Source organism: Python bivittatus, unplaced genomic scaffold (genome assembly GCF_059951505.1).
Source record: "Python bivittatus isolate LINGU-HERP-01145 unplaced genomic scaffold, Pbiv_v1 ctg000970_np1212, whole genome shotgun sequence".
NCBI lineage: Eukaryota > Metazoa > Chordata > Lepidosauria > Squamata > Pythonidae > Python > Python bivittatus.
In genome coordinates this window covers 912743-939709 of record NW_028277121.1, presented here as the reverse complement: position 1 = coordinate 939709, position 26967 = coordinate 912743, and the positions used below count along the sequence as shown (strand labels likewise).

At 38.1% G+C, this 26967-nt stretch overlaps 1 protein-coding gene and 1 long non-coding RNA gene across 4 annotated transcripts in view; one reads left to right on the top strand and one right to left on the bottom strand.

Annotated features, from left to right (window-relative positions):
• Positions 1 to 700: 700 nt before the first annotated feature.
• Positions 701 to 26708, bottom strand: RHOH (ras homolog family member H). 3 transcript variants are annotated; one of them, XM_025172958.2, is made up of 4 exons: positions 26093 to 26708; positions 6024 to 6200; positions 5905 to 5948; positions 701 to 4526 (listed from the first exon to the last, which is right to left on the bottom strand). In XM_025172958.2, the coding sequence occupies exon 4, from the start codon at positions 4329 to 4331 to the stop codon at positions 3756 to 3758; it is 576 nt and encodes a 191-aa protein (XP_025028726.1). In that variant the 5' UTR covers positions 4332 to 4526; positions 5905 to 5948; positions 6024 to 6200; positions 26093 to 26708; the 3' UTR covers positions 701 to 3755. The 3 variants fall into 3 exon arrangements, with proteins under 3 accessions (XP_025028726.1, XP_015745253.1, XP_025028727.1); XM_015889767.3 differs by lacking the exon at positions 5905 to 5948; XM_025172959.2 differs by lacking the exons at positions 5905 to 5948; positions 6024 to 6200.
• Positions 24956 to 26967, top strand: part of LOC148213656 (uncharacterized) — a 30368-nt gene continuing 28356 nt past the window's right edge. Inside the window, exons 1-3 of the long non-coding RNA XR_015794184.1 lie at positions 24956 to 25055; positions 25295 to 25906; positions 26064 to 26127. This is a non-coding gene — a long non-coding RNA (uncharacterized LOC148213656). The remainder of the gene's footprint in view (positions 25056 to 25294; positions 25907 to 26063; positions 26128 to 26967) is intronic.

Genomic DNA, 26967 nt, shown 5'->3' with positions numbered 1-26967 from the left:
TTCTTTGGATCAAATTAAATTCTTAATGCATATCTGTGAAACAACATACTAGACTATGACAGTTTTCATTTAATTTATCTAACTTATAGCATTGTTTGATTTCTTATAAACACGACAAACAGTTGCCAGCGCATGACATCTGTTCCCATTTTCCAACCTGATTAGGAGTGGGGAATATCGCAACTCCAGATAATACTGTCTGCTGCTTCTACCATCTTTCTTTGCTAGTCTTGATTGCTAGAAGCAGAACATCCATACATTATGGGCTGGGTTCACTCTTAATGTTGAATCATGTTTTGATTTATCTTGCTGTAGCAAAGAAACAGTAGTTGTCTAGATGCAGACTATACATTAGGGCTATGCTTCTGATTTAAAGGGAAAAGTTTCCTCAGAATGGGCTGTGAGCAGCCACTCCTTATTGCAGCCATGTTTGCTTGGGATGGCATAACTAGTGTGCCTGTGTGCACTCTGACATACCTTTTCCCCTTCAGATCTCTAGTGCTGCCCAGCCTTAATATTTATTCCACCCAAACTAAAGAAATTATATTTTAGCTTTGTGTACCGTCTTAGATACTTCACCACTATATTCCGGTATGTAGTGATGACTAGAATAATGTGGAGATACAGGGTAGCCAAGTTGGTCCTTAGAGACTGGCCTGGTACTTTTGATATTTGCTGCTCAATGATTCAAGAGCCTTCCTAGCTCATTCTCTGGTGTTTTTATTTTTGTTACCTTGCATATGTTACAAGAAATTGGCTCTGGAAATGCATCCCAAAAAATAGTCAGACCTGCCAGTAAGAAAACCACAGCTGTCCTCATTTCAAACATAAAACACAGTAAAATGCTTTAAAATATTACTTCATGGATTTCTTGCTTTTAAAAAGAGTGAGCAGACTAAAATAGGAATTCTTTGCATCCCAGCCATCATCTTTTAGGCATCAACTTAGATGTCCTTGGGCAGAGGTTCCTCTGTCCCTCATCAAGTTACAGTCATGAGCAAGTAAGAGGATCCCTTTCTATGTCCTAAATAAATTGTACTGTACAGATTTCTGCAGACGACCTGCTCTTAAAAGGGACGTGAGTTGGGCTGGGTTTTTTTTTTTCTCATTAGTCAGAATCCTTAAAGAACCCTTTCTTAACAAATGAAAATAGACAGATGTTGCATGTACCCTTTTACTTTAAGAACTTAACTAGTTTCAGCAAACCTATAGTTCAGGAACATATATATATTAAAACAGAATACACCATTTTAGTGTTGATTTAGAAATGATCATTTTGAAAAAAAGACTATAATGTCCAGCTTGCCCACTCCTTGCCCACTGGAAACATAAGTGGTACTTTAGATAGCTTAAACTTCTACTTTATATAGGAAATGACGTAAGTTTTTGTTAGCATCTACAACAACAGTTCCTAATTTAAGCACAGACTTGACAGAACACTTTAAAGTATGAAGCAGTTTCCATTCAGCCCACTCAACCTTTGTCCCTTGAGAGTGACAGTCAGTTAACAAGCTCTTAAGAACTAAAGACAGATAAACCTGTCAAGGTAATTGCCAGTAGTTGAACTGAAACCACAAAAACACAGCTCAGAATAAAGTTCTGAAAGAGTTCTCAGAGCCTTACAACTCTAGATAGTTTCTTGCTTTCTCCCTTTGTCATGCGTGATATTAATTCAGATAAGTAAAAAACCATCAAATATCAGAAAGTTTGCATGATCACAGAACAGCTCCTACTGTGCAAAGGACACTAGGGCTTTACAGAAAAAAAGGCCTCTTCTTGCTCCTATGCCTTAAAGAATACCTTGATCTGCAAACATTTTCAAGTGATGCCTTTCATGATGATAAGGTACCTCGTATTCATTAATGTCCTCAGAACAAATTACTATCAAAAGCCCACGAGTGGGCCTTTAATAAAGTTGGGAAGTCATACTTCTGATTAACTCTGATTATCCAGAATGGAATTATCAGAAAAAGAATATCAGATGTACTGTAAAATATAAAAAGGGAAGGAGTCTTCACACAATGTATAATTAACTGGTAGAAGTTAACACCACAAAATGGTGGGGGGGTTTTACACCATTTCCCAACAATGGCCAGATGCATTCATAGAATTTAGTTTATAAGTGACTTTAGTTATGCTATCTAAACAGATTTAGCAAATGTCTGAAACAAATGAGACAGGAGGGCTATTTTTAAGTTGTACTTAGGAGTTTCCAAATTTTAGGAGACTATTGCTAGAAGCAAGATGTTAACTTAAATGGACAGACCCTTGTCTGACTCAGCAACGCAACACTAATGTTCTTCCGGGTAAAATAGTCAACATGTGGACTGCGAGGATCAGATAAGTAACGGGAGGAAATCCATTCCTCTCAAAACTTCTATGTGGTTATTATTATATCCTTCTCCTAAGATAAATAGGAAAGATTCTTATTATTAACAATTCCAGTGAATGGTCTTAACTGATTTTCTGACTTTCCTATTGAAAAGCTACTGGTGCTGTTATTTATATTTGAATGAAATATTTCCTTTAAAGATTGCCAAGCTTTGTTTGGGGAGTTTTAACAGCTTTTATGAACATATTTTCTAAATCATGAATTCATATATCCAGATCTTGTCTACTCTTCCATCTAGCTTCAGACATATTTTTCTACCAGAAAACTCTATTTAAACAGTTTACTGTGTCTGTTTTTGTTTGTTTGATTTCCAGGCAGCATCCTGGTCCATTAACCACTTCTGGTAAGAGGGAATCCAACCAGTGTTGCACGGGGTGGCAGTGGTAAGGAGCGATTCAGTCTTGTATTTTTGCCAATTCTGAAGCTACTACTTGTACAGGAATCATTCAATCAATTTACTATTTTGTTCAGTTTATGTATTTTCTCTCAGCTGTCAATAGCCCCTTTTGGAAGAGAGAATTTCTTTTAATTGTGAAGGTAGGTAAGCTTAGCTTCCATCATTGTCTATCATCTTTCACTAAGATGGTAGACAATAGAATTTTGCATACAATTCAGTACATGTTTTTTATTATTATTTCTATTGCATTGTGATTAAAAAATGGGAGTCATAGTCTGAAGATCTCCATCCGCATCCTACTGGGCACACTAGAGCTAATCTCTGTCTTAAGCCACAGGATATAATATATATCTGATTTTCACACTGGCAGCTCGTTTTTGAATGTAGAACTATCAGGGCAACATCCAATTCTGGCAAAATGAAATAAAGTATAAATTAAACCAAATTAAAATTAGCTGGTGCATCTATATTTTCTTTTCTCCAGAAATCTGATCTATGACCTGCAAAGGGTAGAAAAGATTGATATCAGTACAGAATGTTCAGAATCGTTAGTAGATGAACAATCTCTACAATACTTTAGAGAAAAGGGCATTTAATTGGTTTTGTTTATTTCACATATTTCTGTACTGTCCAGCTCTCAAGCCTCTGTTAAGTCTGCCATATAAATTATCCATCCATTATCTCGGATGTAGAAAGCAAACTCATTTCATGAAACCTACAAAACTTCTAGTAGTAAATACACTCTGATATTCCCATCATAATAAAAAATGAGGGTCTGGATTGCTACTCATAGTCTCCAGTTTATGCCGCTGGAAATCAGATGGCATCGTTGTTGTATTCCCACAGAAAGTTCCAGGTGCCAGTGCTAAATAGCCCATCCTAATGCTAACAGAATGGGATGCTGTTCTTCATTCCATGTTGAAATCGTTCAATGACATGGAGACAGAAATTGATGCAGAGTGGCATTCAAAAAACTTTGCATTCATTAACTGAAAAAATATTCCTTCTTGATCTTTTTTTTGCTTGATTCACCGCTGTCCGGACAGCATGTTCAAATACCTGTTGAACTCCCCGATTGGTGAGAGATGAGCACTCCACATAACCCTTAGCTCGGATGTCCTTGGCCAGTTGTTTGCCATGCACTGGGCTGATACAGGCTGCGCTATGAGGACCTGTATCCCTTTGGTCAGTCTGGGTAGCCACCACTAAAATTGGGATTCGAGGCAAGTGGGTTCTGACCTCCGTCACCCACTTGTTCCTTAAGCTTAGGAATGAGCTGTGATTGGCCACTGAATAGCACATTAATACCACGTCAGCCTGTTGATAGGAAAGAGGACGAATGCTTTTGAAAGAATCACTGCCAGCAGTATCCCAAAGGCCTAAACTAATCTGGATGCCATCCAGGAAAACATCAACTCCTGCGTTTTCATAAACAGTTGGCCTGTAAGCATCTGGAAATGTCTCAGAAATAAAGCGCAGCAGCAGGGCTGTTTTCCCCACAGCAGCATCGCCCACCAGAACACATTTGACAGAATCCAACATTTCCTCACAACCTGCTCTTTCTTCAAATGGAATTTGCAGATGCTATTCCTGGGAGATGGGGGCTTCTCCTGGGAGTGCTACTCAGAAAGAACCCATCTAGGTTGCCCAGATGACTTGTGGCATTTCTCTCAAAAAATCAAAATGTCTTGGTGTCTTTGCCCACAATTCCACAATTCACTGAGTCAGAGGCATTTCCTACAATGGAAAGAGAATACAGTTGGCATTTTTGTTGCAAATCATAATTTCCCCATTCCACCCTGTTTAATTTTTGCATAAATCCTTACAACAATATTGTTGTCCATTAATATGTTACCCTTCTTGAAGGAGTTCACGGTGGTGTACATCATATATTACTACATAATTGGTTAAAAGAGCTAATTTCTTTAATTTAATACTAATGCTAAATACGCAGAGGAATCACAATGAAAACATACAAGCCCAAACCAATTAACAACCAACAATCTGACATCTAGAGCAGTGTAATCTAGTAGTTAAGGCTAAGACTAAGGCAGGGAAGGTTAGATCCAGGTCCACAGTCAGGAGTGGAAGCATACTAGGAGCTATCTCAACCCGACCTGCCTAGCAGGATCATTTTTCTGAAGAACCATAGGTTATATACTCTTTTGAATTCCTTTGAGGAAATCAAAGTATAACTCTGACAAATTAGAATACAAGTACCAACCAAACTTATATTAACCTCCATTAAAAATTGAATGGCAGACTCAGCTGTTGACAACAGGACAATAGAGATACCGCTTGGTGAACCTGTGTGCAGTAGTTTAGACAGTGAAATAGTGACTGGACTAATATCACCCAATAAACCTTGTGACTGATTCCATGTCCAACACTATCTACTATGCCACATTATCTTTTGCTTAGTTGCAGAGAGTAAACCAGACCTCCTTTCATTATCTCAGTCATGCTTTTAATGAGGAGAAATCTATACCTATCGCTTGAATCATAGCAGCACAGCAAATGACACTCCTCTTCCAGAGATCAGTTCTGCCTGAGATCGGAGAAACTGCAGTGAAAGCAGTTTACAGTAGAAGAGCAGCAGGAGCAATGAATGCTGTCTCCATGAACCCACCAGTTTTATTTTCCATAGTTCCCCAGTGTCTGTTCACGGTAGCTAAGAATGGGGCCCCTCGTAGTTATGCAAGCTGTTTCCCTTCTCTTGATGAAAGTGTCTTAAGATTCAGATAAAATCAAACATACAAGCAAAACCACTGAGCAGATCAACTGTCAACTAAAGTGGAAACACAGCCTGTTGAGGACAGTTGTACTACTTCGTAAATAATATTAGTTGTCTCCATTTTGTGAGTGCTGGTAAACTCTCTTCCCCAAGATTCCTTAACCAAACCCACCTTACTTTGAGGTATCTTTCATACAATGGATAGCCCTTAAACTCGGATTATGTCTTTCTCGGTCATTTGCTCAACATGTACACCATTTGCTATTTTGCTTTCTAATCTCTTCATCAGATTTTAAACCCAAATGCATACATATTAGTTGCTTGAGTGTCATACAACACTAGTTAGATTTAGCATTATTCTGGAAGGAAATTGAATCTTACCTAATGTACAATTGCCTTATTTTGTGTTCGTTCTTAAGGCCAAGCTGAGAAAAAGAAGCAAAACCTTCAGCTCAAATTCATTTTGTTTACTCCAACTAATGAAGTAAGTAGCTTCTTACCTAAAGAGTTCTTGCTCCCAATACAATGCCACTGATAATTTTTTGTTCTTTTGCTGCTACTCCTTTTGAGGACAGATTTTAAACATCTCTCAGATAGCTTCCAATCTACCCGTGGCTTTTCTCCTGACTTCTGGTTGACGGTATTTATGAGGTAATCTTTGCAACAGAAGGCGTTTCCTGGTTCATGAGAAATACATACAACACAAATGGTTCAGAATACTTTGAAAAAGGCTGACCCTTCCAGATATGCAAACATTCCTCAAAGCTTTTTTCAAGTGGCAACTCTGTTAATAGTTTGCATCTCAGCAGAGCAAAGTTAGAGAATCAGTGGTGGTTGTTTTTAATATGAGGCCCTTAAAAATAAATGACTTGGAACAAATTTAATTGCAGAGCACTTCCCCATTTGTGACTGCTTTGTAATTTTTACTGCAACAGAGGGAGGAAAATGTTAAAAAACTAGATAATCATGTATATTTAATTAACTGAATTAAAAATAAACACAGAATGACATTCAGTTTGGTGTTTGCCCTAGCCAAGTCCACTTCTTTTTTCCTAGCCAGACCTTTAAGAAGCGCCTCTCACAGGACTCTATAATCAAGTGTACCTCTGTGTCTGAAATAGTGGGAGTGGGTATCTTTTTAAAAAGATTTTTAGTTGTTTTAAAATGTACAGAAATTAAACAGAAATAAAGGAAAATGCAAATAAGGAAAAAAAACTAAACTAAAAAAGGGAAAAAGAAGGACAAAACATATCTTTTATATATAGAAAACAGCTCAGGTTTTAAGCACATAAATAAACCTTGCTGATGGAGTAACAGAATAATATTGGACAGTCTTTCCATTGTGTCGCTAGAGAGCCAATTCCTAAGTGGAGCGTGAACACATATCAGCTAAAAACTGTCAATCTGGGATGGCACTATTTTTCATTATAACAGAATAATAATCCCTACAATCCACGCTCCATAAATTCAGAGTTCTTTGTAGATAGATAAATTCAAAATTATCAGTATCTAATTCGACATCACATCATTCCTTTCATTCCCAAAACTATATGAACAAACATACGTATATTTAGCCAAATGAGGTCAGTGGTGAACAAGCCCATATCCAAGGGGTAAGTGTCTCTTCCATTATTTTATGTTTATGTTTTCAGCATCATTTTCCAATATGTCCAATAAACATGCTTATGTTGAATTAATCTCATCTTAAATTCATAAGAAATATACTTAATGCTCTTTAAGTCTTATTTTAACCATAGATTGTTAATATGACGCATTCCAACTCTTTATTCTAAAGTACATGCAAATAACCAATACTCACCTTAGCAACACTCTTTAACTGTCTAAAAATACTGTAGATTTTATTTATTTGTTTTATTTATATTTCAAATTTGTCACCGCCCATTTCGCTACAGAGCAAATAATCCCAGATACTTTTCACTGCTAATTCAGGAGCTGGTATCTTTCAGAGCTAATTTGGGCATTTTAGATGCTGTGGTTGCATTGTGCTTTGACTGAATCGTGGCCATGTCATAGTTCTAGACAAGATGATGAAAACTTGACTTTCAGTAACCTGATCCAATAATACCCTTATTAGCTTATAAACTCCAGAGAAAGGATCTAATTGCAATTTTTGAATTGGAAGTATTCCACAAAGTACAGCCTATCATGACAATAAAGGTCAAGATTTAAGTATATTTTCCAGCCAGTAATGCTGGAAATACAACCGAATTTTGACTGAAGAAGAAACCAATCCCCTGCCAAGATTCCAGAGATTCATATCATATATTTCTACTTGTACCCATAATGGTTGTTGAATTTGATCATTGAATTCCATAAAGAAATATAAATCAAAATGTATAAAGCTGGTAAAGCTGAACATCATGAAAATTAAAACCCTTATTATCATACGAAAGCCATAGTTTAGATAAAATCTGGAGGGTTTGTCCTTACTGTAAAAATGTAATAATTGATCATGCCCCCAAATAGTTGTGCGTTCTAGCCAGAGCTGATTGAAGATTGGGAAAGTGAAAGTAATAAGTACGATGGTGAAATTAGGTTGTCAAAGGCAGACTTCAGTCAGAAACCTCTCCTGGTCCCGACTTCCTGGGAACAGGACATATAGTACTAAACAATAGTAGGGAAAGAACAACATTTGGGAGGATAGACTAGTATCTCTGCATTTGGCTTCATATACGAGTGGGAAGAAAGAGAAAAGAGAAACTGTAAGAGAGACTGATGAACAAAACAGGAAAAGGGGGCTTTTAGTGAAGAAACTCAACAGCTACTCATTCAGAAACAGTTCTGGCCAATGTAACTCTCATGGCCATCACCTGTTGCCATCTTTGATTAGTGGCTGCTGGCTTTGTTAACTGTAAACTACCCATTGTGTCTTGCTCTGTATATGAGTGTTGGTGTTACCAGCTCTTACTAGCTTATTAATATCTTTGATAATCTTTCCTTGTCCACAGCCACCTCTCAAAAGTGCTGAGATCCTACACAACCCCATCCAGTTTACTAGTTAATATTTTTAATATAGTAGTTGGACTATAGGAAGTACATGGGTGTGAAGACATCATTCAGAGCTGCTGTTATTTAACAAGAAGAAAAATTGTCTTTATATTGTCCTTCAGATTATAGCTTTATATTTAATTGGTTCCTCAAGCATAATGCTCATAAGTAAAATCTTTCAGATGCTTGCTTTTGTATCTTGTAATATCTCAATAATTATTGAAATTTCAGTTTTTAGTTGGTTCTTGACATGACTACTGTATGTACTTCATAAGCAAGCAGATACACAGCTTTGTGTAGCCCCTTTTTAGGTCAAAGGTCCAGCCTTTCTAAGAGCTTTTACCCACTACTGAGTTAAAGTGTTATCCACTCATTCTTCACTTGGCAGAAAATAGTCCTGCCATGAAATTAGCTTTATCCATTGTCTATCCCCATCCTGGCTCTTCCTGCCCCGGTTTCAAGTCCCTACCTGGTTTCCTTCCAAGATAATGATTGGCAAAGTCTCATAGATTTTATACATCTTGACAGTATCTTTGGATAGCATTGGAAGAAGGGAAATAACGCAGCTAATAACTTACCGCTGTCTCACCCATGGATGGTGGATGAGAAGAAAGCAATATCATGGGGACAAAGGGGAAAACATTTTTCCCAGGGTATGATTGTGTGTAATTAGATGCAGGAGAAAGACATAATTTTAGACTAGTTGAATTGTGCTGTAACCACTAAGACTTCTTGATTCGGTTCCATTCAGACTAATTTTAACTTACCTGTTTTTTCCACACGCAAAACCTCCTTTCTCTTTCTCTCTCTGACAAACTCTAACCACTTTTCTGACATTCCAAATGGAGTTTCCCTACTGCTGTTCCAATAGGAATAATTGCATCATACTTTCTGCTGAACAGTTACACAGAGGAGGATACCACATATATTCATAATCTTAATATATCTTAATATTTTAGAAATTCAGTTTTACAATAAAACATAATTGCTGCAATAGCCCAAGGCATTGTGGCTTGAAACAACGGTACACATACTGGAAACCCTTAACTTGATATTGCTGTGCACTGTATGTGGGCTACTGAGCACAGTCCAGAAATGTAAATTGATGTACAATGAAGCAGCCAGATTGGTTTCCAGGATGACCAAAGAGGTAATCTTATTTATATATTTGGAATTATTTGCATGCCACTTCTTGCAGCCTGGGCATACAAATATATTCTGATACTTAAAATATTACAACCACTCTTTTATTCTTCTAGATGAAATAGGAAATGCTGGTCATAGCATGTAAATCCTTTAACAAAACCTTATCAAGGCCTGCTGATACCCACCAAAGCATCTTGTGCACAGTCCCCTTGCTCATGAAGGTCATCAGAGGAAGTCCAACTGCTGTTGTTCTGATTGCTTTTGTAGCAATTCAGAGTTAGGTGCCTCCTTAGATGCACTGAAGGAAAGTCTTTCCTACTGAGATAGGACTAACATCTTTAAGTCTCTGTAAAGTTGCTGGAGGTGATCTAATTCTGAAATAATTTTTAATATCAAATTCAAAATGGGCCACCTTATTAGCCTTGCTATTCAAGCCTAAAGAATGGAAAGCACTTGGTAACTATTCCACTCTGTAACTAATCTTTCATAAGGCCAACCCATCTAATTATCACCCAATCATCTTACTAAGCATAATAAAAAGTATAGTCAATACATCTTTATGTAAAGTTGAAGGAATAGATAGCTCAAGAAAAGATCTTAGCAGTAACAGGCTGGCTTTAGGTTGGGGTTCAATTTTTGACCAAGGCATTATCCTTCAGCATTTGGCAGAAAAATATTCTAGCTGCTCTCATCAGAGCATAGCCGTTTCCTCTGTTGACTACCTTTTACTGTGCTTATTTATAATGCTTCACAAGGATACCTTACACATGTCAGATGTGATCTTAATGGTGCCCTCATGCCCCAACTTCCCATACAAAACAAAAAAGTTAAGATGGTATCCTTCCTTTCCTCCTATTTAACTTCTGTGTTAATGGAACTGTACAGGCCCTCTCTAAACATGATTTTCACCCACTTCAGCTAAACCACAGATGAATTTCTACACTTCTTTATACTGACAGCACAGCTATTGTTTTTTTTACTCAAATCAGCCTCCACTGCTCCCTCTGGGCTTTAGCTGAAAACACAATGCTATTGAGGGTTTGGAGATAAATTACTGCACAATGAAAGTGCTCTTCTTTACCAAGAGATGCCAATATAAGTGGGAAATCAAATTGAGCAGGTAAAAATATCCAAATATTTGGGTATCCTTCCCAGTCCTATACTTCCTGGACACACCAAATTCATGAGGTCACAGCTGGTTGCAAACATAATTATTAGATTTGCTAGCTGAGTTTTTTGTTATCTGGTGCTGATCACTGCATTCACTCTAATCTATCCAATTTGAAGCCACTTTTTTTAGAACTCTTGCAAGATCCTTGCCCTACTCCAAATGCCCCCCTTCAGTTTAGGATATTCCTCTAGAACAGCTCAAATGAAAATCTGATGCCTGAAATTTTGACTTGACAAAACCTTTTTGGGGTGAGTTGCTGGCTCAGCTGACTTGCTGATAAGTGTATTTCTGTCTGGAAAAAATATTACCAAAGAAAGACCTTTCCTTTTGTGGGCTTTGTGTTTCATTCTTAAATTTGTTTGACAGAGCTATCCAAGTGTTAAACTTAGAGACCTTGATCTCAATATGCAAAGTGATAGATTTAAATTTTCCAACTATTGTCTCAAGGATCTCTTTCATAGCCCTTTTGAGGCCCCCAAGTGTCTTTACAGCAGTGCTTCTGCCACACACAAAAGAGTACTCACACTAGCAAGATTTGTGCTTTACCTTCAGTGTTGATGGAGGGAAGACTTAATAACACTCCTAATGCAGAGCACTTCTGTATTTGCTCAAATGCTGTTATTGAGTCAGCAGAACACGTCTTATTCCATTGACTCCTTTGCTCTCTTTGGTGCATTGAGTTTTTATTCCTACTTTTTACCGATTGCATGAGTTGATCAGAAATGGAAACCACCTTTTTTTTGAAGACTTTTCACTTGAAATGTCCAAGAATGTAGCAAAGGTCTGTTCACTCACTATTGCTATCAGAAATGATTGGGCCTGATCACCACTCAGTTGGAGAATGGGGTTGTTTTCCTATTTGGGCATTGTTTTATTGATTGATTTTTTTCTTTTTTGATTTTAAGTACTAAATCAGTAAAATGTCCATGTTGTTTTCTTTGCAACTGTATGGCAATGTTTAAGAAGGTCCTAAAAGCGCATTTCTTAGCTGTGGCTCTAATTGTTTTTGATGATTTTAGCTGTTTTAATTGCTTTTATCTGCTCTTTTAGCTTAAAATGTATTAACTGTTTTGCCTGTAGCTTTTGAATGAATGAGTGTGTGTGTGTAGACAGAGAGAGATAAATTATAGGCTCTAGAAATAACAGAATAAATCAGTTTATTAGAAGAAAGATGCTAATGAGCTGCTCGCTTCACATGAAATCACTTGTGAATCATACCCAATTTAAATATGCTAATGAGCTGCTCGCTTATAGACCAAAAATTTGGAATTTGACTAAATACTAAAGCAAGTCTACTCCTATACCTTTAGATTTATTGCATCTCTAGCAATTGACTACCAATCCTTTATATATCTGTTGAGGAATCCAATAGACCCAAAACAGTTTTTTTGATGAATTAACTTCATTTTTAGATCATAATGTTTAATGTTCCTTAAACATTAGATTACTGATTTTGTAATATAAGAAACTCCAGTGCTTCATTTCAAATTTCTTTTATATTGTCCATATTTTTTAATAAAATGTTTGAATTGTCAGGAAAGCTGAATTGTTTCCTTAGTCTCTAAATACTTTTTTAATATATTCAGAACGATAAGGGGTTCTGAGGGTGTCAATGTATTTGGTCCAAACAAAGGACGTAACAAATGTTGTAGCTGAATGTATTGCACTCAGCTGTTTTTGGCAAATTATATTCTTTTTGTAACTTCAAAAGTTTTAACACTAGAATTAATAATGAGCTGATTATGGATAAATATCTGATTTCTATTCATGCTTTCCAACAAAAGACTTCCCCCCTTTTAATAAGGATTATTTCAAAGAATCAGTATTGAGTTTCCTACCCAGTGTTGTCCAAATACGTCTGCCCATTTTTAATGATGGAAATAGTTTAATTAATTCAGCATATTTGACCACCCACTTGCCAAGCAACCCTAGGCTGCTGGCAAGGTTTAAAACATCAAAATATGAAGAAAACAATAAAATAATAAAAGTACCCTGTGCCAGGAACAAAAAGCAGACCTCGTATAATGATAAGTGGCTTATCTACTAAGCAGGTTCAATGCCATGGGGGAGAATCAGTTCTTCAGGGCTTTCTTAAAAGCTGGTAGCATCAGAGTCATCTGGATCTTGAGAGGGATTCTATAGGGTAAGTGGTGCAACAGAGAAGGCCCACTTCCTGAGTCCATTAGATGCCACAGATTAATTGGTGAGAGTCAGGGCATGTCAACCCTGTTGGATTAAACAGCTCCTACTAAGCACCACGCTCTTCTCAAGATTTCAAAGGAGCTAAATGATAGCTCTTAAAATGGGCAGATTACATTACATAATCCATATAATTTTCATTTAAGTACAATAGAGAGGTTAGTAAATACGTCTAGTAGTATAACTGAAAATCAGGGAAATTAAATGCTCCATTTTCATATTAAAAATCATAACTTTGAAAAGTCTTGGAGATTGATAGCTCCATAAAAATGTAATTATTAACTTGTTGATTTGTTTAAAATATCTAAGTGGAAATAACATAGATGTCCCTCTTGAAATTGATAATGAAGCTCAAGCTCAGATACTTTGGTCACCTAATGTGAAGAGAGGACTCTTTGGAAAAGACCCTGATGCTGGGAAAGATGGAAGGCCAAAGGAGAAGAGGACAGCAGAGGATGAGATGGTTAGATAGCATCACTGAAGCAATGAGCATGAAACTGAGCAAACTCCGGGAGGCAGTGAAGGACAGGAAGGCCTGGCGCAATATGGTTCATGGGGTCACGAAGAGTCGGGCGCGACTTAACGACTAAACAACAACAACCCTCTTGAAATCTTAGAATACATAGTGGTAATACTCATTTCATGATATTTATTCTTCCCCATAGCCTCGTAAACATTTTCAACCATCTATTAATATCACTATTAATCTGTGTCACACAATTTGAAATATTCAGATCTATCAAAATGGATATTTTTGTGGCAAATAATACATGTATATCGATACCAGTTTGAGGTTGAGATGTACTGTAGCTGGGCATCTCTCAGACACGGTGATTACCAGCAAGGGGGTTCAACAAGGGCGTATTCTGGCCCCATTACTCTTTTAATTATATCAGTACAGTACCAGTATTAACAAGGGAGATTTTCATCCCCCCAAACTGGGCAGAAGACCTATATCTGTACCGCTTTATGCAGATGATGCAGTCCTATTATCACAAACGTCAATTGGCCTCAGAAGGGCCCTGGGAGCTTCGCCCCATTTCTGTAAAGAACATTCAGTACAGATCAATTATGACAAAAGAAAGATCATGTGTTATGCGTGCAATGGATTTTTAAAAATTATATTGGACTGTTGAAGGATATAAAATAGAGCAGGTCCCAGTTTCAAATACTTGGGCTTTGTGCTCAGGACAATAATAATACCCTGGGAAGCATCATATGCTTACTGCCCAGGTTGCTTCACATGCCCAGAGGAGTTCAGCAGCCATCCTTTCTTTCTTCTTCTCCAGAGGTGCCCACTATATATAGCAGCTGCCCTCAAGCTTTTTGAAGCCAAGACATCATCCCAGTTGTTATACGGAGCCCAGTTAAACTCAGGAATTAATTATCAGAACTTGGAAAGGGTACAGTCAAAATTCCTAAAAAAATCTATTCCAAACGGTAAAATGTGTGTCTAATGCTGCCCTACAGCTGTAGGCAGGACTTACAATAGTCAAAACAAGGGCATGGCTATGTGCGTTTAAATACTGGCTAAAGGTTCATTCCCAACCTCAAGGTCTGACACAACATTAATCGATAAATACGATTCCTCCTGGAATCCCCAAAGTGAGAAAAAAATATATAAATTGGGTTTTGGGACACAATCAGGCAATGGCGGTGCTTAAGCAAAGGATCCTTGATACAGAATTACAGTCAGAATATAGTAAATCCTCACTGAGGGTACAATCGGCTCCTGGCAATGCACACTTCAAAGCAGCATTGTTACCTAGACCAACTTACAAACAATACATTTCCACAAGCATTTACATTACCACGGTTCAATATTGTACCATCAGCAGAGCTGGAGAGAAAATTTCAAGGAATTCCGTATGCAGAAAGGCTCTGCCCTTGTAAAGATGGTAATATTGAAACACAAACTCATATTCTGCAATATAATTTCTGTCGAGACATACACAAAGAGTTCCTAATGTCTCTTCTAACTCCGTTTCCAGGATAGACTGAAGAATTTTATGTGCAATTTTTACTAGCAGATAAGGACCCCAAGGTAATTCTTGTCATTGCAAAATTTGTTTTTGCAGCTTGTAAAACTCGTATATTGCTGATAGCAAAATAGTACAAGCATGGCTGTATATTTTTAATCTTTTATGCTTTATTTTGTATGTTCTATTTTGTAGCTCTGCTCTAGGTTTTATTTAGTCAGTTTTATTTATTCTGGGTCATGGACCTGTAATAAAGGATTTGATTTGATATTTTTGTGGGAATATTTATCCCAAAGTATTAGATGGAATCTGAGTGAAAGACAACACCACTTTTTTTTTTTACAGATTTCCAAGAAACCTTACTGCTTATGGAGAGAAGACTGCTTTATGGCAGAAAATACTTTCAGGACAACAGCTTTTATTCTATTAATTTCTTATCAACCCAGGTACTGACATGCAGGGCTGGGCCAAGACATTTGGCCTCAGAGGCAAAGCTTCTTGTGTATTTATTTCCTTTACATCCCGCAACCCCCCACAACTATACATTTGATCTTAATAACGATATTGGAAACAGTGTTTTGCCCCGTCCAGAGTGTATGAACAGGCAGACTTTACATATTACACTGGCATTACTGGAATAGAATCTTTCATCTCAGCTGAGGCCAGCAGTCTAGTTGGAAGGCCAGAGAGTGACACGCGTGGCACTCATATTCTGTCCCTCGGCATCTCACTGCCATTCTTCAGACACGTGAGGATGAGGCTGCTGGGAAGCCATAAGTTCTCCAAGACTGTGGAGCCGTTAATTGTAGCAAAAGTGAAGTAACAAGCCCAGTGCTTAGAAAAGCAGCCCAACCTTTTGTACTTTACTTAGGAGTAAGTCTCACTATGAACAGCGAGGCTTATTCTTAGGAAGGCGTGCAGTGGATTGCAACTTCAGCCGCAATAGTTCCCAATTAAATTAACAGACCAGGATCTCTCTGTGATTGGGATGTACAGTTCTCAAATACAAATAACACCATTATTTATGCATGCATGCACTTGATCTACCCTCTCAATACTCATGGCGGCATATAGTGGCAATAGGAATATAGTTGTTGGGAAGGTGATTTGCACTATTATTTCAGTGAAGGTTGAAGCTCTGGGACCAACATTTTCGTTTAGTCTCCAAAGCTGAGCATGATCGACCTGCCTCTTACAAGAAAGAAAGACCAACTGGAAATTCTAAGGCTGCAGGCTAAACCGGTACGTTGGAAAAAGGACCGGGGAAAATGGAAGGCAATCCATTTTTAGAACAGTGCTAAGAAAACAGTGTGGAGCAGTCACTAGGGATTGAGTTATCCTTGAGGGCCTCTTGACCTTAATTTGATAGTAGGTTTTTGTTGAGTGTGTTATTGATTTAAATACATTTTTTAACTGTAGGGTATAATGCAACATATTTATATCCTGTCTTTCAGCATTGGTTCACAAAGCAGCTCAAAAAATCAGTGTTACAAGAATCCCAGTGATCAAGACCTTCTTGCTTAACTGACAAACGTTTACCATTTGTAACCCAGCTGTATTTCCACTGCATTTTTTTAACTGAAAGAAAATACAGAGGAAAAGGCAAAATGGCTGGACAATATCATTTAATTGGTAACAGAACCAGGAGTCCTTCATCTAACAGCAACTTCAATTAAGTAGCAAACAGCAAATGCTTTCTAACAGAAGATTAATAACCAAATGAATTTCCAGAATATCTGTGAAAAACAGTCAAATGTCGCTCAATAAAATAGCTAGAAAGCCTTTCAGCATGTCTGAAATAAAATCATTCGAAAGGAAAACAAGATGGCAAAGACTGAATAAAGAACCTGTGAGCAGCTTCTCCCCATGAAGTTTTGTACTTCCGTCAATGTTTAATCATTTAAGAGCCAGGAAGACCTTTTTCTTTAAGGCCATTTTTGAATAACTGATCAATTGCTCAAAGCCTCATGTATATTATACATGTGATTTGGTCATATTTGTGTTTGGTTTCTTTTTGGAAAAATATTGTAACATATAAGTAGATGACTGAGTAAATGTTTTCAAGTCAGTGTTATTTTGAATTATGTTCCAAAATTATGGAATCTAACTTTTTGAAGAGTATCTATTATATAGAGCATGGGGAATAGCCAAAAGTATTATACTGAGAGATTGGAAAAGTACTATTACCCTGGACATCAAATACTGGATTCCAGAAATGTGTAATGTATCCATTTCTGAAAAGGCTGTTTATGAATCAGAAATAGTATACTTGCCATAGAGTTTGTAACATTTTACAAGAACAGGTGATTTTTGTGCACAGTTTGATACCTTATTATTTCAAAATGAAATGAATACGTGATATATTTAGGTGATATAATTTAGTATCTTAATTTTTTACAGTTTTTTATCTTATTTTTCTATTTGTTTTTTCTTTTCATTTTGGTATCACGGCTTCATAATTAATTAGTTGGATTTATTTATTTATTTATTTATTTATTGTTACTCATTTGTTTTTGTATTTCTCTTTTTAAAGTTGCAATTAAATTCTAGTTTATTTATTTATTTACTTATTTAACAAATGTATATGGCTGCCCAACTCACACACAGTAACTCTGGGCAGCTGACAAAGTAAAGCCCCCAGTACACAAACCCATCAACACCCACCCGCGCGGCGGCCAAAAATACAAGCAACACAACCACTTTTCGGCTTGGGGCCCCCAGGCCCACTGGCAGAACCACGTCTTCAGCGCCTTCCAGAATAACATCAAGGTGGGGGCCAATCTTAATTCAGAGGGGATAACATTCCACATATATAAAAACCTTCAGAATTTACCATAGAGGGGCAATCATTTATTTGAGTAGATGGGGTCCAAGCTGCATATAGATTTACATGTAATAAAAAGCACCATGAATTTAAATTGGGTATCTGTTGGTAGTCAGTGCAACTTAGGCGCTACATGTGTCACGTGCACTTGAAGCATCCCACAGAGGTCTCCTTGACTTTGGGAACCATAAATCAAATAAATTTGGTTGCTGCATTTGGGACTATTTGCAATTTCTGGATTTCCTTCAAAGGCATCCCCACGTCAAGCACATTGCAATATTTCTAAATTAGAAAGAACAAATGCATAGATAATAGTAGCCATATTCAAAAAGGCCACAGTTGATAGATCACACACAGTTGGAAGTATCATGCGAATTCAGGGTGTAGTGTATTCTTTGGTTGAGAAAGATTTCAATGTCAGGTTTTAAACAATACAGTTCCATTTGCTCTTGCTTTAAAATTGTTAATTTTTTTTTTTTTTAAGTGGGGTGACAGTACTGCTTTCCACAGATATCATAGACAGATAAACCTTCTGCTTTCCCCTGTTACCCTATCCAAAGAATAATCAAATGACAGATTATAAAATGTGGAAAACAGTTTCAACTCATTCAAAACAACACTACACATATTTACTGTATTCAGTGTGGATGGCTTCTGATAATGTGTCTGCATCATGTCTAAGATCACAGTCTTATGTATACTAACATGAATGAGGCTCATTGAACAGAATGGTACTTCCAAATAAATATGAAGAACTTCCATCTAAGTTATTTAGCGTATGACATTATCCTGCTCAAAGTACATGAAATGTGGAGAGCTTCCTCTAGCATTCATCACTATTGCACTAATGTTGATCTTCTTTTGGTTCTAATCAACTCATTCTGCATTGAATGGCAATGTGGGCTTTTCTACTGGTTTAATGTGAGCCCATATTGCATGCAATAAATACCCCTTACATCCAAACATTTCTAGTGGTTTCTAGTCTTGTTTCAACAGCCCAGAGTGTTTATCTAATCCTAGGTAAGAATGGTCATGCTACAATAGTCCTTCATTTGGACTAGTTTGGTAACTATTATAACAACCTGTCACCATCTTCCTTGCTTTGCCTTGTCCTCAGTTCAAGATTTAAGCACCTATATCTTGCCTTATCTGCATTGCAAACCCAACCAGAGTCAAAGTAGTGAGGAGAATGAAGCGCCAGAAGAATAATGGTAGCCACGGTGTCAATCCCCACAACAAGGTCTGGGCTCTACTAAGGATTACAGGCAGTCCTCGCTTACCAACCACAATCAGGACCAGCAGCTGTGTTGCTAACAATGTCATAAAGTGAAATGTCACATGATCGTGCCATACTTAGGATGGCAGTTCCACTTGCAGTCGTTAAGCAAATCCCTGTGGTGGTTAAGCTCAACATCACGTGACTCTACTTGCGACTTCCTGCTGGCTTTCCCATTGACTTTGCTTGTGGGAAGCCAACAGTGAAGCTTGCAAATGGCAATCACATGACTGGGATGCTGTGACTGTGGTAAATGCGCACTGGTTGCCAAGTGCCCGAATGGGGAATCACACGACCGTGGGGACACTGCGATGGCTACAAGTTCAAGGACCAGTTGTAAACCTACTTTTTCAACACCTTAACTTTGAACGCTTGTTGAACGAAGCAGTTGGTAAGCAAGGAGTACCCGTACTGCTCAAAAAGACTCTCGGCTGTTATTACAAAGCCACCTCAAGGTGAACACATGCACACATACTTTTTTTTTCATTATTCAACTTCCCCGGTGTTTCTTCCACTGGTTCTAGAGGCTCCGATTAGTACAGGAGCAGCGGTTCTGCAGGAGGAGGCTTAAGTTGATATGAATCATTTCTCAGAATCTATCTGTTCCACTAGAAGAAAATAACCTGTAGATTTGCCCCTGCTTAACTATATATTTATTATTCATTCATTGACCTTATTTATATATCCCTTTGCATAAAATATTTGAAGTCATCACGTTTCAAAACAATAACAGAACCAAAGTATTAAACTAGTTAATATAAAGCATATATTAAAATGGGTGGCAGATATTAATTAAATTATTTTTTGTCTGTCTTTACCATTCACTCAGGGAAGACCTATGGATCCCTAGTAGGTACCTAAAATATGTAACAGTAGGTGCACCTTGAAGTTAGGGTAGAGCACTCCAAAGATGCCGCTAGTGAGAAGGCCTCTCTGGAAATGATTGCAAGATGACAGTCATCAAATCATGGCACCCACAGTAAGATTTCAGATGATCTTAGAGAATTAACAGGCTTAAAGCAGGCAAGGCAATCTGCTAGGTATTCTAGTCCCATATTGTTCGGGGCTGTATATGCCAATAACCTTGCATCTGGCCCAGTAGCAAATTGGAAACCAGTACAGTTTGTAACCCACTCAGCAACTTGGCTACTAGATTCTGCACCAAGTGCAGCTTCTGAACCAGATATAAAGGCAGAGTCCCATAGAACGTATTACAGTAGTCAAGGGCTACCAGATCTTGGCCGCAAAAATCCAGGTGATGACTAGGTGGCAATTGAGCTCTACCGAAAACTCTTTGCTGCCATCTAGTCTGGATTTTTTCCCACTCAGATCTGGAACTCCTACTGTAATCCAAATGTGAGGTTATCAGTGTATGGATAAAGGTAGTCAAGATGTCCCTGTCCTCCTGGATGTAGCTTACATACCAGCCAATGTTCATTAAAGGCACTCATGGCCACAGAGAGCACTTGATAAAGACTCTAGGAGCCTTGTAGAACCATGTATCTGGTCCCTCATAATATTAAATACATTAAACAAATGCTTCAACAGCCCGTTTGCCCTTTCTGGACTTGGTTTCAGAGTGTGGTTTCACATTCATCCTCTGATGCTAAATTGATTAGGGTTTTCCACTACGTTCCACTGCTATGTCAGTGTGAAAATAATTTGAATATTCTCCAAAGAGCTGGAGTGGAGAGTGCTTCCTAGGCTAATTGCAAAGAGTCTGAATAGTAGTCTTCCAATACTACCTGCTAAGATTTCCTCCCAGGAATGGGTGGTGGCACGTTTGTTCTATTTTAGAGCAGAAATCCATAAAGGTACCACTTCTGAGGTCTGAACACTGCTTCTCCCCTGATTAACTAGGTTGCCCACTTTCTGTCTATGTTCTCATGCATGTCCTCTACCAGGGACTCCAAAGCCACATTTTTGCCCCAGAATTGAGTTTCTACTTAGATAGAAATCCTGACAATCCCATTTCATCTGGCAATAACTGGAACGTTAAAGGTGTGGATGACACGTACTTAAATTAGAAATGCTTATACATGTTTTTTGCCTTTGCTAATTCTTACAGTACAGTGGATCATGAACTTAGTAAGTTATAACTTTACTGCAGCGTTACTATTTTATTAAATAATCCTATGATAGATGATTCTTGATTAGAGACACCGTGTTCTCTGCTACTGCTGATGTTGCTACAATTGTAGCAATTTTATTTCATTCTGAAAATATATGTACAAAATATGTAAAAAGATATCAGGCTGTTTAAATTCATCAAAAGCAAATAATTCAAGAATCTGAGCTATGCCCTAAGTATGGTTCGGGTGTATATCACATTTTTTCATTTTAACATTACAAATATGCAGATCTGTTAGCATTTTCTATACAATTATAACAAAGCAAATGTTTTTGTAAAATCAAGTATATCTGTGTAATGGTTTGTAATGTCAGAAAGGAGGTAACGACTATTCAAGCTGCCACTGTTACGTAGACGTTAGTGGAGTTTAGCTTAATTATTTTAATTTTTGAAGATTTAATTCCTGGTAAGGAGTTTGCTTGTTAATATAACTATGTAATAAATATGATCTTATGTATTTATATAGTTTTTCATTCATTTACAAAATTTATACTCTGCACGTATGTATACACACTGGTAAGTATGCACACCGTTGTTTTTGATATTCCCAAAGAGGGTAGAATATACCTAGGACCCTAGTATTCATAAGCTTAGTAGTTGTTCCTGAAGGACCCAAAAGATGGGGCTTAGGAAGTGATGACCAAACTTGCCCAGGTTGACTAGGGGTGCAGGTAGTCATTTAGAGAAGGTGTTTTTTTTATTTTTGTTTTTTTCATTATCCATCAATTCATGCTAACAAATTTAACTCTGCCTCTTTCATTGTTCCAGACAGCCATGTACTGGCAATTTCCCTTTAACCTCAAGTAAGTGATCATGAACCTTGGCTGTTAAGGACTAATGGCTGAAAAAAATAAACCCACTGAACATTGCATAAAGTGGTACTGAAGATCACAGTAGGTAAACACAAAAATCATAGTCTTTGAAGTCAATAAATACAAAGGAAGATCTGAGAAGCAATCAAAATGGAAATTGCCAGCCAGAAAAACTTGGGAGAAAAAAGCACTGAACTTGAAAGAATATGGAAAGTGGAATTGCTTAAATCAACAAGAAAAACAATGATGTGATACCTCAAAGAAGGACTGATGGCATTTCTGACTTGCAGTTAAGCTGGCCATTCTTTGTATTTGTCTGATGACAACAACAGTTTAGTGCCAACACTGCATTTTCTACAATTGTGCTGCGTAGTCAAAAAATTGAGTTTTCTGAGACTGAAAATGGCCAACCAAGCAGATTCAAATAAGAATGTCTTGTTTTAGATACTAGCAAGTTAGAGATCAGGATAGGATCTCTAATACCAGTTTGAATCCTATTGATTTCAATAGAAGATTCAAAATCTAGTTCCCATTTAAATCAATGGGATTTGGTTCTAAAAATCTGAACAACTCAATAAAAGATGAAACTGAGACACTCAAGGTCTAGGCTTTGCTTCTGAGAATTAGTAAAATATTTAATATCTAAAATTCTAAGTTTAGGCTTTAATAATACAAGAAATGACACCACGTTAATTAGAATCATTTCAGTCATTTGTAAATATTTTTTAAAGTAACCCGTTAAAAGGGTACTGTTACTATTTTGCATGAATTTAGTCAGATTCACTTATATTGATTTAACTCTATCTTCAGTAATGTAGTAGATAGTGGCCTCGAAGGTTTCTCAGTTTCAGGTTGTTTGATACCTAAGAAGAGACCCATTTTTTTTCTGTTTTCTTTGCCCGTTCAGTCTAAGTTACAGTATTGTGCTAGGCATCTCCCTTTTCCCTGATTCATTCTTGCAACAGATGGGGAAACACACAAATTAGATTTTCCTCATCTACAGGTCAGGTTTCAATATATGGCTAAATGTAATACTTAAGTTAACTACAAATATTCTCTTGGCTACTTTTTTTCCTTCATAGTTTATAGTTCTATATGTGTTTTAAATAAGTTTTTATTTTAGAAAAAGGAAAAAAAATCATCTTAGACATGATCTAAGAGGCAATACTTGGAGTGGCTCCAGTCTTTTCTCTCTGGTAGAATCCAGGTAGCATTGCTTCTCAAAATGGAAGCTATCGCATGGCGTCCATCATGGCTCCATTCTGCCTCCAATGTTCTTCAACATTTACATGAAACAGTTAGGAAAGATTATCTGGAGATCTGGAGCTGGATGCTACCAGAATGTTAGAGATGTCAAATCTATTTCTCAGTTACTCCATTGGGAAATGGCATGGTTTCTCATTAATGTTTGCGTGTCGTAAGTAATGGTTTGGGTGAGGGATAGTAAGTTGAATCCAAGCAAGGCAGAGTTGCTCATTCTGGGGATGTGAATAATCTATCTGTTTGTAATGGGTTTACACACCCCAAGAAGGAATAGGTATGTAGTTTGGGAGTGTTTCTGGATTTGTATTTTTTTTTCTGATACCTTAGGTTAGTATTTCTCAACCTTGGCCACTTTAAGATGCATGGGCTTCAACTCCCAGAATTCCCCAGCCAGGCTGGGGAATTCTGGGAGTTGAAGTCCATGCATCTTAAAGTGGCCAAGGTTGAGAAACACTGCCTTAGGTTGAAACAGCAGTCAGGAGTGCTTTTGTTAGCTCTGGCTGATAAACCCACTTGTGCCTGTTTCTGGAAAAAAAAAATCTAAAATCAATATATACTTGGTGATATCCTGTGGTTCTGTCTATTCCACATGGAACTGCCCTTGTGTACAGTTTGAAAATTGAGTTATGGAAAATTTGGCAACCAAATTGATCTCTTGGGTAACCTAAAATGTCCCTATCATCTCAGTCTTAGAATTACTACATGGATTCTTATTTGTTTATAAGCAAACATAAAGTGCTTTACTTACACAGATCTAAATCACAGGTCCAAATTGCCTGGGAGGACCACCTTTTCTCCCTGATCCCCACTGCTGATTAAGATCAGGAAGTGAGGCCTGGCCTTTCTTTGGTAGCCCTAGATTCATCTGACAGTGACCTAGGATCAACCTTTTTAATCACTGCCTCTAAGTTTTAGAACGGCCAGTTACTCTTCAGGAATATAGGAATAATGAGAAGGTCTTGATTGCATTATTTTTAGTTAAGCTTCCAAACAGGTATCGTTCATACTTTATAAGAATATTGGTTTGGATTCTTCGTGTGAATCCCCTGAGAACCTGGACAACTGCCAATTTTTAATTTTTTAATAGACAGAAATACATGGGAAAATAAGTGAGAAGAGCTACAGTGTAAGCATCAGCAGGTTTTGCTAAAGGGGACTATCACGAGTGGATGATATTGAAAAGGCTTTCGTTTTTGGTTTTCTTCAGAAGGGCATGCAAATGGGTTATCTTATATATGGGTCCAGGTTAATAACTCTGGGAGAAGGCATTCCATCAGATGAACTAATTCCAAGCTTAGAGGTTTACAGCAGCATTTGAACTAAAACCAGAAAAAGACTTATAGCTAGTGTAAATTACATAATGTGTTCATTTCTGCCAGTCCTGGTTAACAATCCATTATGAAGTTATCAAAATGTCTGGATCATTTTCACTACTCCTGTAATTTTTAGCAGTAATTCAAACCACAATCTAAATTATTATTTTGAATTGCTTTAGGGAAGTCTAGGCTTAATCTTGGCTAGAATTAACCCATTGTCTTGTCTGATTAATTCTGGATCCAATGGCCCTCTTTCAATGGATATACTTTTAATGTGAATAAATTTAGATCCGTTCAATCTAATTTATGGGAATGAGTCTGCTGTAAGACTGGATGCAAGACGTTCGGCATATGTCTGTCCCTTATCCCAACCGAAGCAAAGCCGCTAAGAATTCCAAATGGAAAGGTAAGACGATAATAGAGATAACATTTTGGCAGAATTATGTCATATCTGTTGGTGGATACAGCTTCATATATGGGTTCAGATGTTTGGTTAAGCTCTAATGCTCCTCAGTGTTCTAAACATTTTTACAAAGGCTTATCACTTATCTAACAGTAATAAAATACGTGCACTTTACATTAAAAACATGTATGTAAGGTTTGCTATATCACACGTTCTTCCTGTTTGTGACTTTTTTCCTCTAGGTCCAGCTTTTGTGAAGATCCATCCTTCAAAGGATTCTACTCTTCCCCACCCTCCCGTGGTTAGGACTATCAGATCTGGCCTGCAACAGTCTGGATGACCATTAGTTGATAGCAAAGAGCTGGAGTTTCGGTTTCTCTTAGCTCTCATGTAGCTTTTGTCCAGATTCGTAGCCAGATATGGTAATGCTACTTGAAGTCTTCCCCAGGCAATCTGAATTATATCACCTCTCTTCCTCCCTTCAAAGGGTTTGCTCAAAATCTTCTTTTCCTATAAATAAACCAATCCTCTGATCTTTTTATTATGTTGTGTGTGTGTGTACACAAACTAACGTTATTCCAGTGGATAAGGAGAACACATTTCCTGTGTCAAGCGAAGGATCAGGCCCCTGCCCCACACATTCTGTGATTCTGTGATTTTTGTCCTCCTCGAGGTCTCCTGCCTGTAGAAATAGGCAGTGTTTGGTGAGGCTAGCCACCCCTAATTTTGAACATTTATGCGGTACTGAGCTAATAAGAACATCACTTGCCCAGCTGTAGGTCTCTCTTACGGGCTTCAGGGCCCTGAACTGACTGTTGGGTGGCGTCTCTGCTCAGGAGTAACCACAGTTAATGGTAAGAAAAACAACTCTGCAACACAGACACACCTAATCTCTTTCGTGCCCCGTTGATTTCAACAGGAGCACTGAAGCTTGTCATTAACTATCCCAAGAGCCAGACTTTTTTCTTTTTCTTTTTCTTTTTCTTTTTCTTTTTCTTTTTCTTTTGGAAGGAAGAAAGGAAGGAAGGAAACAGACTTACCAGACGGAGGCTGCTAAACAAGGTCACTTGCAAAGGTTGGTAGCCGTGTATTTTCGTGGGAAGGCAGCAGACAAGACGCACGGCCTCTGAGAGCGAAGAAACTCCAGCGAAGCGGGCGCCGCGGGAATTCGGGAGCTTCAGCCGCGCTGGTGCTCAGAGCACCGCCGCCGGGGCAAAGGGGGGCGGCGGGGCATCCGCTTGAGTCAGTTTCCTGGGGCTTCGCGCTTCTGCCCGCGTGGGTTCCCCTGGGCTGGTTATGCGCGGCAGGGCAAGTGTGCCCAAGCTTGGTGAGGGGGAAGCGGGGCGACGCTGTCAGCCTGCAGCCGCCTCTCTCCTTCCGATCACCTCTCGCCCCACAGAGCTCCTCGGTCTTCCCGACGTGACCCCCCCACCTGCCTCGTGCAGGGCCACCCTCTGGCCTGCTGCGAGGCAGAACGGAAGAGCTGGATTTCAAGCACCGCCGAGGACAGCCCACCGGCCGTCCCTTTCATGTATGGGTTTTGTTCCTAACTGCCACCGTGTTCAGGATTATCTTTGTGCTCGCCGTTTGGGACTTGGGGGGGAAAGGCAACGTTCACTGAATGAGATGTTGAGCCCTCTAGTTCGCAACAGTCTTATCTGAGAATGTGAATGCTCGACTCCTGCCTTTGTAGTCTTGAAAACAAACCGGTGGGGCTCTAAACGTCGCTGAACTACAAATCAATATCCCCAACTGCTTAAAGATAACCAGATTTTCCAATGAATTGGCAAGGGGATGCATTCTATCACTGAGCACGCATGTTCAGGAATTTTTTTTTATCGGTTAGTAAGATGAACCAACCATTCATGATTCATAAAAGGATCAATAGTTCTTGTTAATTTGGCCCTTGATTTGG